This window comes from Rhipicephalus microplus, chromosome X (assembly GCF_043290135.1).
Source record: "Rhipicephalus microplus isolate Deutch F79 chromosome X, USDA_Rmic, whole genome shotgun sequence".
Lineage (NCBI taxonomy): Eukaryota > Metazoa > Arthropoda > Arachnida > Ixodida > Ixodidae > Rhipicephalus > Rhipicephalus microplus.
The window spans coordinates 177451094-177468094 of record NC_134710.1 but is presented as its reverse complement, the minus strand read 5'-3'; the positions used below and the strand labels follow the sequence as shown (position 1 = coordinate 177468094).

Here is a 17001-nt window from a genome sequence, read left to right as displayed (position 1 = left end):
AGTAATTCACAATTTCATCTTAAGTAACATCAAATAATAAAAAGTATGAATTACGCGTTAGAGACAGGACATCGCTATCGCATAATTACATAACTCTTAAAGGCAAAGCTTAAAGGTGCCCTGCGACACTTTTGAGCACGTATTTTTCATCGGTTCTTCTGATGCTGTGGAATGCACCGATATTGTTGCCCACATGGCAACGCCAAAACCGACGATGTTATAATTTTAATTGAGCAGACAAACTACCTCGATTTCAGACTACGGCGACACACAGCAGCTATTATTGTCATAGGAAGTGACGTCATGTCATGTGACGTCAAGCATCGTTAGTTTTTTATTGGCTTGACGCAAGAAATAGCGTGCAATATTCATATTGTGGTAGCTAGGCCGTACGAGAGAACGCTCAAAACAGCATAAACCTTTTTTCATACTTTCTCAGAAAGAAATCATTCCTGTTTCAAAATGATGTATTTCCAGAAGAACGAACACAGCACATAGCCTGCAAACGAGGCTATGGTCCGCCAGCAACTAAAAATAGAAATGCATGCCGCGCTTTTAGCGAGCCAAAACTGCAACAGGCGGTGGGCGCCGGCGTTGCCATAGAACGCATTTCGCATGCAAGCCGAGAAGTCAAAGCGTATGTGTGCATCTTACACAGTGTGACCGTGGAAGCGTTTGCTACCCGACGCACGTGGTTCATAGTAACCGTGCTGATGACGCCGTCAAAAAGAGCGATAGCGAGGTATTGTTTGAAGGCCACAATGAGGAATGTCTTTGTGATACCTGCGCTGTAATTGGAAGCGGTCTTTGACATCAGCAGGCGAGTGAAATGCGAAAGTGAATGTTTCTCGTTGTTGTCTGCTAAAGTTTTGAACTTTGAGGACTCATAACTTCCCTTTCCGTGCACCAATTTCCATCATTCTTGTTGTATTCATCTCAGTAATCATCGCTACACGTGTTTCGGTGCTAAATAAGGCTGTCCCAAAAGTGTCGCAAGGCTCCTTTAAGGGTCCCCCCCAATTTTTGCCTAAGTGAGCAAAGGAATGGAAGAAGTGTTCTGGACGACAAGCATGTTGACAAAATGGGGAATTAAGTATATGTTGTGATTCCCCCCCACCACCACCACTGCTGCAACACCCAAGGGCATTGTGGTGTCACTCTTGAAAAAACTTCAACATTATATTCTTAGCTTCCTGTAATGAACATGAATATGCTACTGTTATGAACACTAATGAATACTTCATATTAAATAACTGAGCTACATTATCGCTGTATCGAGAACTAATAGCTTATATTGCTGCCTTGCCGGGTGCATCTGTTCTTTATGTTGATATGTTGTGCTTAAACATTCTATGATTTGCAATATAGTTTATTTAATTTGTTTTATTGGGATAGCTATTATATGGACAATCTCAGCTGGATTTCGCCGACAAGGTCGACATTGCAGTCATTCACCATATATGCAGACGTATCTATATATAAAAAAACGCAAGAAAAAAATAATCCAGAAAAAGAGTCCGGCGCACGGAACCAAACATTGGACCTCTGAATTGTGAGTGCGAGACGTTAGCCACTGAGCCGCGAAGGAGAATTGCCATCAACATTCAAACAGCAAGCTATTTATATTTACCACTTAGCGCTGGTGATGGCATCTTGGAGGAACTATCATGTTTTCAGCATTACCAGCAAGATGGTGCAATGAGCGCGCGTCGCCACATCGTCATGATGTGGCAGCGCGCGCTCTCATCTCCCATGCGTACTTCGCCCCGCGGAGAGGGGGCAGGGTGGATGCTCACGCATGCATTTGCTTATCTCGCAGTGGGTACAATCGTATGCTTTGGGCTTGCACCGGAACGATGCTGTTGTAGTTAACGGGCACGCAATGGTCGCTGCGATCGTTGCACAGTCTCCGTTTGCAAAAAGGGTGCGGTTTTCAGACACAGCTAAGTTAACAACTGAGACCCTTATTCGCCTTCATCTGTACCTGTGAGTACATTTTGAGCATCATTTGTTCATGAGAAACGCGGGGCACGTTTCGATCTGCCTGCCATTCTGTGCATGACCTTCCAATTTGTTGCAATCGCCTTCATTGCTTCGTCTTTATGGCAAAGCTGTGACTTTTTTTACTGCCTTTAACTTTATATATTTATGCGACCAATAACAAAACTTTTAATCCCACAGCAGTCACTGACTGCGAGACCTCTGTATGCACGACTGCCCCCGTCTTTACGTCTATTATTTTGAAATGATAAAACTGATCTTGAAAAGTTCATGGTTCCGGAGGTCACAATTTCAGTAAATTACTTTTCCAGTCGTAATATCGAACCTACAACAGCACACTTCTGTAAAAACAAAACATTGCAGCAATGCCCCATTCACTGCTAAGAAGAACATGCATGTCAGTAATAAAAAATAGCTTATAATACTCTTTAATGGCATGAAATGTTAATTTCAAGTGGCATTGCTAAAGAAGAAGCAACATATGGTTGGATGGTTCACTGAAGGATTTAGGTGCTCCACCATGCTCAAATTTGGGTGCACGTTAACGAACCCCAGGTGGTCGAAATTTCCGGAGCCCCTCCGCTACGATGTCTCTCATAATCATATAGTGGTTCTGGGACGTTAAACCCACGGACTCGTTTAGGTGAATGATCAAATGCTGAATGGTCAATGGTCAAGACCAAAATGGTCAGGGGCAATTCAAGTTAAAGCAAATATCAAGAGCAGAAGTTCAAGCCCACACAAAGCACTGATAATTAAAAGTCATAATACATGTCAGCTTGTTCTAATGCACATACTGAATTATTCAAACATGATAATTCTAAGTGACCAAGCATAGATACTTTATTTCAAACCAAACAAGCTTGAATAATTATCAAGTAGATAACAATCTACACATCACATACTTATTAAATTAGCACAAAGAAAACTTAATTTTTGGTGCACTTAACATCACAACCTAAATTCCAGAAACTGCACAGTTCCTTCATGTTGAAATATAATAACCAAAGATGCGGACAGCTCTATTAGTGGCTTGAACTTTCTTATTCCTCTGAACTCTTTCGTTACCACGCCTATTCAAATTGATCACCGGTGATGACGCTTTTGGATTGTCGATTTTGTTACGTTAACTTTGTTTCTCATGCACCCAGCACTTGATTGTAGTTAGTGCAGAAACTTTCAGAATCAATTTGAATTTGCCCGTTTTGGCAACATAGTGATTTTCGACAGACCTTCGCATGAACTGATGTACGTATTTTCTAAGAGAAGTGCACTAGGCGAGTGAACTTGACAGAAGTGCGTGCCCCTCATGATTATGCTACAGTAACATCAAAGTTCTTTAACAAAAAGAATGTCTGCAAGCCAAATATTGAATAGAAGAGTCATCTTCGCAAATTAACAACATTGAGCAGTAATAATTGCCAGAAATTTATGCCAGCTATTCAGTAGAAATTTGTTCCTGGAAGTCGGGGAAAATTTGTTCCACAAAAAATATTTACAAAGGTCAACAGAATCGAAAGCTGGGCTAGTTGGATATGCATGGCATAACTATCAGTTAAAGCGCACGAAAAATAGACAGGAAGAGAGGACAAGCGCTTGTCCTCTCTTCCTGTCTATTTACTGTCCTGTCTATTATACCTTACAAAGGTCCACCATGTGTTTAGAGTGTTGAGATGGCCTTCTCCGACAGTTTTCAGCAGCTTCGGTTTTGCTTGCTTCGTTATATCAGACACAGGGTACATCTAGTGTCACTAGTCGCTCCTATGATGTCGTCGTCACACACGCATGGGTGTGCACCAGCGCTACAAAACACATGCGCTGCTCGAAACTGTCTTGCAACCCCACCTGAATTGAGTGAAGATGGGCTTAGAGTTTGAGGATGACAGCACCCCAGCTTCATGTTGTATGATGACGATGTTTTGCGTCAGCCTGAGACATCCACAGCCGTTCATATGTTTGTTCACATCCTCAACTTGTATCCTCCGCTGCAAGCGCGTATAGCTTCTCACCTTTGTGCCCAATCTTATAGCTACTCAGGTTATGTATGCGGTCCGCACTTTGCTGGGATGCAGTGTGCTGGTGTTGGCTACAGAGCTTCTGCTAACGAAATAATGTCCCCAGACACGTTCATCTTAGCCCTGACTATGAAGTGTGAATTGTTTTCGAACCGCCCGCGATATTGTTCCTTTTTTTTTATGCATTATGCGCAAAAATGCAAAGCAATATGCTTGAATGTATATATTGTAATGTCAACCTTTGCGGAGTGAGGTGACTCACGAAAAGAGGTGACGCTAGATGAAATAGGGAAGTTCATTGCACATATCATTTATAGAGGGATTATTCACATCACGGGTATCCATCTATATTAAAATAACTGGAGGCTCTTATCGCAAGACAACAAAAATTTACTGAGAAAAGTGTACGAGTACACTTGTGTCTCTCGAAAAACGATACAATGCTTCACTGCATGGCACGAGCAACGAAGCAGCCCCTCGGTTCCGATTTTCTTTGTCTATATCAAGAGAAACATTTTGTACAACATTATTTTTGACACTGTTCCTGGGTCATTTATCTACAAAATGTATATTCCAAGTTTCCTTTGTTTTGAATATTTTTGTATACATGGTACTTATTATTGTACTGTTTACCAGCTGGCAACAGAAAATTCCATACTTTTCACATTTTTAGTCATTCTAAAATATTTTTGTTGCTCTACAACATTATTTGTAGAAAAGAGCATTTCATTGTGCAAAGTTTGGTATGCTGCAATGTGTGCTGGAGTACTTTTCGAGCTGGCAAAAATGATCTTCCCGGGACATATTAAAAAAATTGGCAGCATATCCACGGAGTGAATGATGGGGAGTGGGGCGAAGCATTCGTCCGTCCATTCGTTCTTGCTTCCGTCCGTTCCTGCGTACGTCTGTGTAACCGTCCATGCGTCCATCCACCCGTCCGTGCGTGCGTCTGTTCGTGCGTCCGTCCCTGCGTTCGTCCATGCATCCGCCCCTGCGTCCTTTCATGCATTCATCCATGCATCTGTCTGTGTGTCCGTTCGTCCATCTATTCAACACTCCAAGTACCAACATCTCGCATCTTTTCATCATATATTCCCCATATAGAAGCACCACCATCCAGCGGACATTCCAAGGACTAAACGAGAGGTGGCCCACGCACACTTTCTTACGGCTTGCGCTTCAGGTCTACTTCCCACCTTTAACCATCTCGAGTTCATGGTATATACTAGTTCACTGTATTCATGGCACTGCGGCCCAACGCTCGCTAAACCTTTCTAAAACCAAGGAGGTTATGCCCAGCGAGTTAGTATAACGTAGTAACCTTTACCTCTCAGATAGTGCTCAATGTACATGCCAATGGCTGCTAATGGGAAATGAGAAACAGGAGAATTCGGCTTTTACTTTCTTACGACTTGCGCTTCGTATCTACTTCCTATCTTTAACTACCTCAAGTTCATGGGATATACAGGTTCATTGTATTCTTGACACTGCGGCTCAGCGCTCACTAAACCTTTCTAAAACTAAGGAGGTTACACCCAGCGAGTATAACGTAGCAACCCTTTCTTGTCTGATAGTGCTCAATGTACATGCCAATGGCTGCTAATTGGGATTGCAGCATGCGCATAAACTAAAAGCCGAATGATACTGTCTCTCATTCTCCATTAGCAGCCATTGGCATGTACATTGAGCACTATTTTTTATTGTTCAACAACGCACAAAAGAAATCTCTCGCCGGCACCACCTTGGAGGTCAAAATGTTATACTTCTTTACACACTACAATGGCTACGAGGGACGAACGGGTGCCGCTATAAGGAGCTTCGCCCCTAAAAAAACCACAGCATATTCACGGAGTGAATGATGATGAGTGGGGTGAAGAGTCAGCCCGTCCATGCTTCCGTCCGTCAACGCGACCATCCGTGCGTCTATTCATGCGTCCGTCCGGGGGTCAGTCCATTCATCTGTATGTCTGTCTGTTCGTGCGTCCATCCGTCAGTACGTCCGCGCGTCTATCCATCCGTCTGTTAGTCTGTCTGTCCGTCCATGCGTACATCTAATGAACACTCCGTTCATTACGCTATCTCCGTTCATTACGAATGAGTACCGCCATCTCCCATCCCCTGTGGCACATACCCGCTCTACTGCCGCCCCAGTGCGGGTATGTGCCACCGGTGGCTACGTACTACTACATACATACACGGGATGGACAGACCCACGCCTTAAGGATCTTCGCCCCTAAAACAACCATTTTCACGCAGTAACGGAAGATTTAAAAGCCGTGCATTATCGCCGCAACCCATACAAGCATTTCAACCTCTGTTTTACTGACAGCAAAGAATCAACCAAACCAGGCAGCAAAGTTGTCGCGCCAATGAACCACGAGCTTAAGAGAGACGGTGTGCACATCAATTCAAGGAGTGTACAGCACGAAACAAATGTGTGTACGGGAACACCAACCGGTTGATCGGAAGGCGTTTTCCAGCAAGTTGTCACGAGGGCGTTTACATGCCTGCGGTGCTAACTCAAGCTCACAGAATGCAAAGTTGCATATACTAAACAAGGCTCCGTGTATTTAGTCAGAGGCGATGGCAGATTATGCTCTAAAATTTGACCGCACCGTCGAATTCAGAAATTTCATTGACTTCGGAACAGCCATCATAGGAGTATGCTTAGGCTTAGACTCAAGCTTTTTTCCCAATTAGTTACCTTGCTGGAGATGACCATGCTCTGTTCGCATATTTCCCTCTGAAGTGTGAAGTAGGAGGCAGCGCTGAGACCCTTGGAACGCGCCCGGCTTTGCATGTACCGATAGCACGACATTTCGCCAGCCTACATTCTACGCTACGGCACGCGCCACAGCCACGCAACTGCCGCAGGCCCGAGATCACGAGCGAAAAGAAGAAAAAAAAAACGGCCTTAGCCGCTATGGCCAAGGGTACAGAATCTTACCTAGGAAATTACTTGCTGGGGATTTTTTGGTCTAGGGATTTTTGATGGTGCGTCGTTACGTCGCAGCAAGACGATAGTTATAGCGCGAGAAAAGAATGACGACACAAAGACAAAAAGGACACGTCGTCGTCGTTCTGTTTTCGCGCTATAACTGTCATCATGTCATCCTAACTAGCCCAAGCTGCCACACTAAGTCGCAGCAAAGCAGTGCTGCTTACTCTGGAGAAATTTCCTTAGATCTAGGGGATTTTGGTTGTACTTAGGGGAAAAGAGAAATTTGTCAACATCTAGGGAAGTTTTTCGCTTCCACATGAAGCAAGCAGCATATCGACAGAGGGACCTCGCGCCCAACACCTGGACTCGCTTGCTGGATTCCGTGCCGACCGGTTGTGCCCTCGCGATCTCCGGCATCAGCGTAGCTCTGGCCGACTGGGCTCCCCCTACGTAATCTCCTGACGCCTACGACAGCGTAGCTCTAACCGACTGGACTTGCTCTACGGCATCTACTGACGCCGACAAGAGCTCTCGCAAGGGGTGCTCCCTACTCGGACTCCTGTGACCGTGTTTTCATCTTTCCTATCTCTCCTATTCCCTCGATATGTCCTCGCTCGCTGGCTTAGCGCATCTGTCTTTCTCTACACCTTTAGTCCTATCCTTCTAATCCCTCCTCACCCCCATCCCCAGTGAGCTACTGTTGGGGTGTCGCACCGTGATGCAGACAGTTACGGGGCTCACTTTTCTATTCTTTTACCTCTCTTAGAATCACTTCACACGAAGCTTCACATTTTCAAAGAATGTCATCAGGCCACCCGCATCGCTTCTGCAGCACGGCGTATGGCAGCAGCACAGGAGAAGGCGGCAGCGGCGCAAAAGGGTGTCCTGCAGATGGTCCATTCCTTGGCACGAGCCATGGCTGAGGGCTTTCTGCGAGAAAGGGATACGTACTTTAGTTTAACTTTTCGTCAAGTGTTCAATGTTTTTTCTTGTCATCATTCATTATAGATTTGTCGGTTTCCATGTGTTTAGATGTTGCTGTTCATGTTAAATTTTATACGCTTCAGGAGACATATACATAGTTTAGTATGTCTTTCGCCATGTTTTCAACGTTTTATCATTCATTATTCGTTTAGTGTTTTTGATATGTTTACGTGTTGCTGTTCATGCTCTATTTTATACGTTTTTTTTTGCATTTAGTACATATTACTAGATTTAGGTTAGCATTTACTTTGTTCAAGGAGTACAGCATTTTTTATGTTTGATATATGCGCTTCTCAATGTATGTTCGAGCTGCTCCAGTGGCAGTGTTTTTCCCCACATTTCAAATGTGTCTAGTCATTCAAACGGAGAGGTATAGTTGCCATTTTCTGTGAATATTTCTGTGATATTTGCATTGCCCCACTATGTTTTCTAGCTCACTGCGCGTTTTATGCAGCAGTTCTGCATAGTGTTGTAATGGAATACCTTTTTGCAACACACTGTTTTGCAACTCACTTTGATATAATCATTTCAGCACAATGAGGCCAAGGTACAAAAACTACATTCTGAGTCTTTTTTGAGGGCACTAAGAAAGTAATTGGTCATGTCGCACAGTTTCACAAATGAAATTGTAATCATCCCAGCAACATGCCAGCGATTTATTTCATCTAGTTTTGATTGGAAACGACTCGTTGCGAACATAAATTTTGAAGGTGGTATGTTTTGGGAGCCGCGAGATTGCTGAGCCAATTATTCATGCTGTATGTTATCAAAAGAACTGTCCTGTCGTTTGCTATCTTGATTTACGTATTTTTTAGCATTGCAGCATGACTGCAGTCGAGAATTTAAATCAAATGTTATTTCAACATTCATACAATGTTTAGGACAATGAACAAAAAACTAGCACAGCTTGACGAGCACAACTGCTTGTCAAGCCTGTCGTGCTCAATCGAATGCTTCTACCCAGTCACTATGAGAATAGACGGACTTATGTATCATGTCGTCATGCAACATGTTACTAATGAAATCGCAATTTTTATGCGTTCTGGTGAAATAAATTGTGTGACGTCGCTGCATTGTACGCACAGTTTTTCGATGGCAACATCCAGCACAGAGTGGCGCTCATATATGCTTGCTCCAATCTAGTCTGTTGTGACTGTGATCACTGATATGGAAAAGGGTGTTTCTGTTGCATATTTTGTGTAACATTTATAGAAAATGCAGGACTTTCACCGTGCATGAAGCATGAGTAAGTACTTTGTTTATTTAAATGTGGCAAACACAGCCTTGTCATACCTAGATGCACTGGAATCTGTATAAATAAAATATGTGTGTGATATAACCGATGTGTTTTGGGTTTTCGGTTTCGGATTTACATGTGAGGATGCCAGGAGGCGCCGCTCTGGCATCATTCCAAGGCGACTGTAAAATAAAGGCAGTGTGTGTTGGGTGACCGTAGAGTGCGGTTGTTGTGCTTTCTTTCGGCGCTGCGCGCCAACCTGCGTGTTCGGGCTGGTCGGGTCCCCGCCGGCCGCGTACGTCTCCGTCGGCCGTCTTCTTCTTCTTCTGCTTCGTCGGGACCAGCCAGCCCCTACGCAGCAATGGCGACGAGGATGGGATTGAAACTGTGGACCATTGTCCGTAACTATGGCATCAGGAAAGCCTTCCCGGCTGAAGACAGAAACTCAATGATGACCTCGGAAGTAACCGTATGTGTGAAACAAATTTCTGGCCATCTGGAATGCTTCGCGCCTTGTTATTTTTCATACAGATTCGCCTTCAACACCTAAAAGTCTTCCTCATCACGTTCCGTCCACGCCTTTCAACTACGCATCAGACTGTTACATGTGGCCTCCATGTACAGGCATTTCTTCTTCAAGGGGGGAGGATTCACCAGGCGGTGTCGCTGGTTCAAGTACACCAAGTCATACGGTTCACTTCGAACCTTCAAATACGGCTGATACCGTTGAACCGAACTCCGGTCCGCAAAATTCTTTTGAAGCTCATGCTGCAAGCTCTGATGAGACCGCAAATTTTAACGCTCATTCAGAGCCTTCCCAATCTTCCACTGCTCTTGATGTGTCACATCAGAGCAGAAGTAACCAAGGTGCAGAGACACCCGATTCTACACCCAAAAGGGCCCGCCCTAAGCGGAAGCGGCAGAAGCCGCGTCGGTTCGAAGACTACGTGACGTAGAACTACGAATCTATATTTTACTGAGTTGTATACAATTTTAGTGCATTTTCAGGACTTCCAATGTACATATTTTCAGTGCATTTTCAGGACTTGTAGTGTGTGAGTTCGGTGTGCCGTGTTTTGAATTTTCATATGTTCTAATGTACATACATTGTAAAATATGTTGGTGTCGAGCATGTATAAATATAAACAGAGTATAGGTGTGTTTTTTTTTTCAAGGAGGGGATGATTGTTGTGTTTTGGGTTTTCGGTTTCGGATTGACAAGTGAGGATGCCAGGGGGCGCCGCTCTGGCATCATTCCAAGGCGACTGTAAAATAAAGGCAGTGTGTGTTGGGTAATCGTAGAGTGCGGTTGTTGTGCTTTCTTTCGGCGCTGCGCGCCAACCTGCGTGTTCGGGCTGGTCGGGTCCCCGCCGGCCGCGTACGTCTCCGTCGGCCGTCTTCTTCTTCTTCTGCTTCGTCGGGACCAGCCAGTCCCTACACAGCAATAACAACATGAAAACTCACTGTTCCTGTGTAATTCAAAAAAGGCCCACGACAGCCCTGCGCTGCTGCTGTCCTCTGAGCAGCACGTTGCGCGGTGTGGGCATATGGTTCTCCTCTGGCTTCTTATCCTCAGCTGGTGGCATGTCCACAACGTACTCATGCAAGATCCAGTCGCCCGCATGCAACGCAATGTTGAGGAGAGGAAAGCAAACATAGATGATTTGAGCTGCCCGATCGGGGTTGTAGAGCATCGTTCGAAAGTGCTGCAGGCAGCGGAACTTGCACTTCAACACTGCCATACATCTTTCCACAACATTACGCATGAATGCGTACTCCTTGTTGTATCGGCCTTCGGAAGTGTTGCATGGTTGACTGCCAAGGACTGGAATTAAGAGCCATGGCTCGAGGGGACACTCTGCGTTTCCTGCAATGGAAACAAAAAAGCTGAGTGCTCGGCCCCAGTTAGTACACTATAATACTTACTAAGTAGATATTCGCCAAGCTGCAGATGTGCAGCTAGGCGTGCACGCAGTGGGTTGTGTTCCCACGCCCAGGATTCGTGGCACGAGCCTGGGAATCATGGGTTCATGACAAGGATGCGCAGCCATGCGTTGCACACCTGCGATGAGGAGTGATATAAAATAGCACTGCATTTATACTCGAAATAATTCCCTTTTTTTCTACGCATACTCGGGAAACAATGCGTACTTGTAGAGTAATTGGTACAAGAAGCTTCACATAGAAGGAAACACAGGATGTACCACACTCAGGAGGGCGGAAGGGGGGCATTGGCCCCCTTTTCTGCTGTACACATGGCTCAGACTTCCACTGAATGATCGATAAGTGAAAGCCTACGCGTTGCTCTTGGGAAAGAGCACTCGTAAATGCCAAAGTCAGCTCATGCAATTGTGATTGTAAGCAATTCGTGTTGGAAATACTTCCCTGTCGTGTATATATTTCTGCTACGTCTGCTGCCCATATTACCGATTACCTCCAAAATGCACAACTTAATTGCGCATGCACGCCAGTACAAAAACGGCAACTGGCTCACGCACAAAACACTTGCCACTTATTATTACCGAGGCCTTGCGTGCCACCAACTAGCTCGCACCCAGTTCCCTGTGGGTTCTTTTTTATTCGTTGCATTATTACTTTTTCCAGCTTTGGCGTCACAACTGATCAATCGCTCCGATGGGCGAGTAAGAAAGAATCCAAACGGTACTTACTATCATGACATACAGGTCATAATAGCCCTTTCTTGACATGAAGCTCACCGTGTCGGCTAGTCTGAATCCCTCTGGCTTGCGAATGGGGACCAACGTGCCATCGACACACGCCAGCACGCCTGGGATGCAACCGCGTAGCACAAACTGCGCCTTTGCCTCAGCCTTTGCAGCGGTTGTCAGTGGGAAGTCCGCCAGCTTTTTCCTAGCAGCCACGGTGACGGTGGCCTGCGTCATCTAGTGGATAGTGTTGCTCACGGCCGGCTCAGACTTGCCGATGGGCTCCTCGCGACTAACGCTCCTCTAGAAGCAGCCGGTGGCGAAAAATCGCAGCGCACACAACACTTTCCTCTCTGGAAAGGCCACTGGCTCGCTGGCATCCGATGATAGGGACAAGTTCGTCGCACAAGCTACGCACTGTTCGTTCGGACGGACGAGAACATTTCCGGAACTCTTCTTCACTGAACTTTTCAAATGCATCTTTAACCTCGGTTCGTCGTCTCTGCTCGGCTGCAGCTGCCGCACAGGCGAGACGAAAAACCGTGGCATTGGGAAACGCCATGTGTCCAAGTGCCCCGATACTGGAAAGTCGCGAGCCCTTACAATTCAACCTAATGCATGCCACCTAGCAGCCATTTCAATCCATCCGGTTCCTTTCGGATGGTCTCTCTGTCTGTTCCTTCACCTTCATCTGAAAACCGGAGAAAAACAGTCACGTGACACCTCGGCGAACGTCCCATGGAACTTCACAGCATTCGCCACGGCTCAAATGGGCCAATCGCGAGCGACTCAATGGAACAGACCACCTCCGTCCAGATTCGGAATTTGTATATGATAGCACCACAATTGGAACACTTCTAGATGGCTGGATGGATGGCTTAGCCATTCCTACGACCGAACTTCTTGAAAACTTTCACCTACCCCGTTCGCGTGGTCAACGTCACTGCAACGTTGTCGATGGCCCACACCCACAGTACAGTGTGACTTCACAGTGTGAAGGGCAAATAACATGGGAGGTAGGAAGGCTGCAGTCAACGATAGATTACGCACTGATGTCACATAGGATGTATAAGCTCAGGAGAATGCACATAGATGAAGGTGGCTCCAGAAGTCTGGGTAGTGATCGCAAACATATCAAGCCAAGTTTTGGAAGAGCAACGAAATTGGGAAAGAGACAAGATGAGCAACTACAGGCAAATTTTCATTCAGAAAGGCAAATATAAATTGCTACTAAACAAATGGAGAAAGTAATCATTGAGGATAATAAAACAGTGTGGACACACACAAATCTAATTAGACTGTTTGGGCTAGAGCTTGCTAAGGCACGTGACAAGTCACTCCGGAAAAGAAGACTCAAGCACAAGAGTTGGTGGGATGAGGAAGTTAAGACAGCCATAGGCAAACGTCAGGAAGCCTCTAGGGAACACAGACATGCTAAGCAGCGGGGTGAACCGACAGATGATGTTGAAAGAAAATGGGACATCTTTCTAAGCTCTCCTATCCCTTCGATATGTCGTCGCTCTCACGCTTACCACTTCACGCCTCTTTCTCTATACCTTTATTCCTACCCTTTTAATCTCTCCTCACCCCCATCCCTTGTGAGCTAGTGTTGAGGTGTCGCTCGCTGAAGCAGACAGTTACGGGGCTCACTTTTCTTTTCCTTTCTCACTTAAAACCACTTAGAGAGCCCAACACCTCTTTATTGTTCCTTATTCCACCTTTTCTCTTTTACACCCCCTTTACACTCACCTAAAAGCGCTGTGCCATGCCCAGTAGCCAGTGCCGCCAACTCTAAAGGAATTTCCCTAGATCAAAGGAACTTCAGATGCGTGTGGGGGAAAAAGGAAATTTGTCAACATCTCAGGAAATTTTTTCACCTACACGTGAAACAAGCAGATCGACGAAGGGATCTACTGCCACGACCTCTTTTTCTCCTCTTTCCATATTTTCTATTTTACACCTTTTTTACACTCACCCAAAGGCGCTGTGCGATGCCGCACATGGAGGCGACAGGGCCGGTCTTCTCCCCCAACGCTGTGTCAGCGCTATCCTCTCCCCCACTTCATTGCGGTTCATTCTGGGCCGTCGGTGTTCGACGTCGATTGGCTAAATCCCAATTAAAACCAAAGAACAAAAAGGTTGTCTCTCCCAAGCCCGCCAAGTATATTGACGCAAAAAGACAGACGCAGTATTCAAACTACGCGCGCTAGTTCATGCGCCCCCCAAGAAACCAGCGGCCCGATGATGAGACAAGAAAAGGCCATGACGGCGCGCGCCTCCTCAGCATGGGATTTTGACGAGAAAGAAGTGGTGCACCGCTCGAGGTCTTCTCAGAGATGGATTCCATCTTTTCTCTTTTACATCTTTCCTTCTTTTCTCTTTTACACCTTTTTTTTCGTTAAGTTAAAACTTACGTTTTCAAAATTATTCCCGTCAGGTTATTACGGCAGTCTTGAATACGGGCTCAAAAACATATTACTTGTAGTTAAATTGAATATTTTACGTAAATTTGTCATTTAATTTCTTTATTTTTGGTTTTAAATTTCATAGCTTACCTAAAATAACATTTACCAGTCTCTACGTTGCATTCTTGGCCAATCCCCCAAAGTGGGTACGTGCCATGTATTTATAGGATTGCAAAGCAAAGCAAAGGGATTCCTTTTGCGGATCGCCTGTGAGAAACGCTGCTACATTTTTCTTTTTTTTTTTCGGGCACAAGTTAGCCCCAATAAATAGTTATTCTTACACCATCTGGATTGTGCGTAACAATTTTGGTAGAGGAGCCGGGTAATGATCCCAAACCCAGTTGGACTTCAAGGAAGCAGCCCGGAACCACGACCAGTCGAACCAACCGAGCTCACGCGAGTTCATCAGCGCGCCAGCCGTCGTCTGCGTGGTGAGCCGCCGGAATTTCCGCTGTTACCAGAGCCTATAGTGTCTCCAGCTGTCTCCGGTGAGAGTACCAAAGTGTCGTCTCCAATCACTGCAGCGCACGTTGTTTCGTCTCCATGGAGTCGCTGCCACGCATGCCGCTGTCGATGAGCTATGGACGCCCAACCCTTTACATAGCGATCCTCATGAAGACGCCGAGGATTGGCTGGAGAATTTTGAGCGCGTCGCCAACTGCAACGGATGAACCGAAGAACAAAAGCTCCACCGCGTTTATTTCGCGTTGCAGGACAGCGTACGAACGTGGTTCGAAAACTATGAAGGTGCCATTCAGTCGTGGGATGACTTCCGACGCGGGAGCTACTGAGCGCCACATACCCGAGCACAGACCGCAAGGAAAAAGCTGAAGCTGCCTTGCAAGCAAGAAACCAGCGCAACAATGAAAGCGTCGCAATGTATGTGGAAGTCATGTGCCAGTTATTATTTCGCCGGCTTGATCAAAATATGAGCGAGAACAAGAAACTTCGGCACCTGATGCGTGGGGTGAAGCAGGAGATTTTTGCTGGTTTGCTCCGATGCCCTCCGCGGAACGTCGCCGAATTTCGCACCGAGGCGACAGTGGTTGAAAAAACTGCAACAAGGATCGAGGCACTACAATCGAGATGTGAACGTCGTATCTGCAGACGCGGTGTCAGCAGTCTTCTGGAATGGCATCGACGTGTTACTCATTCGATCGGTGGTTCGAGAAGAGCTCCAGAAGCTCAACGGCAACCCCTCAACGGTCTCGTCGTTAGCAGAAGTTGTTCGGGAGGAAGTGAGACGGGCAGTCCGTGAGCAGCAGCCACAAGAACAGCTGATTCAAGCGTCGTTTCCGATGCACCCCGCAGTCTAGCTCGTACGCCGAGGTGCTGAGAGGCGCCCCCGTACCCCCTTTCATCGCCCCTATTCCGCCGCAGCAACCACCCATCTGCTGAAACCTCGATTCACGCCGTCTCCAGCCGAGACGAGGATCCGAAAAACCGATATATGGCGCACTCCTGATCGAATTCCGCTTTGTTATCACTGCGGCGAAGCCGGCCATTTTTACCGGATGTGTGAATATCGCCGAGCTGGACTTCGGGGTTTTCCCATAAACGCTGCTTGTCTAAGGAATGGGGAAAGACCTTTTGAAATCGAGGAGTACTTGTCAACGCGTCAAGGTACTCACTCCTCGCAGCAGCATCAGTCTCGATCGACAGCGCCACAGGTATCAGTCACCAAGTCCGTGCCCATCTTCAAACTCTCCAAGGCGACTTCTTTAAAGCCCGCTTCGGGAAACTAGGATCGGTGACCTGTGGAGGTAAGGCCACTGCCGACGCAAGAAAACAACCTCGAGTGCCGATTTCAAAATGTGATGATGGACACGAGACTACGTGCGGAAACGGGTAACGTCGCTTCTGATTTGTCGGTACTTATTGACGGCTACGAAATGAATGATTTGGTCGACACAGGCGCAGACTATTCTGTCATTAGCAGGGGACATGCCAGAACGCTGAAAAATGTGCTGACCCTTGGATAGGACCGCAAGTGCGAACCTCTGGGGGGCACCTTATCAATCCGGCAGGCATGTGTACCTATAGAGTCTGAATACGCGGCTTCACCTGCGTCGCCACTTTCATTGTCCTATCGGAGTGTTCAAGAGATGTAATTATTGGAATGGACTTTTTGCAGGCCAATGGCGCAGTGATAAACTTGCAGGAAACGTGCGTCTCGTTCTCGACGAAACACGCCATCGCGACATTCGAGAGTGAAAAACGATTCGATGCGCTCCAGATTGCAGGTGACGATGTAACAGTACCTCCAAGATCCATCCTCGTTGTCACCGTAAAAAGCAATGTATACAACGACTATGAAGGAATGGCAGAATGCGATACTGGGCTATTACTCGAGAAAGGGATCTGTGCAGCAAAAGGTAATGTACGGCTGCGTGATGGGTGTACGAATGTCTTCCTGACAAATTTCCGAAATGAGGTGCAACATCTAAAGAAGCTGGAAAGACCAGACCTTTTACTACTGTGTGAAGAGCTGGGAATTAGGGTGGGGAGAGATGAGAGAGAGTCACAACTGATTGGGGCAATTCAGGAGTGCGGTGCGGAGGATGACGAAATTGAGGAATGTTGGGAAGAAGTGGAAACACAGAAAAAAGATGAGGAAAGAAAGCGAAGATGGGCTGAGGAAGGCAAGATAAATGAGCAAAGACGATTGGCTGTAGGAATTCACCAGATCTCA

General features: G+C 46.2%; 1 protein-coding gene across 2 annotated transcripts in view; it reads right to left on the bottom strand.

The window, feature by feature from the left end:
* LOC119177222 (short transient receptor potential channel 4-associated protein) overlaps window positions 1–6921 on the bottom strand; it is a 238014-nt gene extending 231093 nt beyond the window's left edge. The window contains exon 1 of one of the 2 annotated variants that reach the window (XM_075878275.1): window positions 6721–6921. In XM_075878275.1, the coding sequence (XP_075734390.1) occupies window positions 6721–6834 (114 nt within the window). In that variant the 5' untranslated portion in view covers window positions 6835–6921. The remainder of the gene's footprint in view (window positions 1–6720) is intronic. The other variant, XM_037428640.2, reaches the window with a different exon arrangement.
* Between the last annotated feature and the right edge of the window lie 10080 nt (window positions 6922–17001).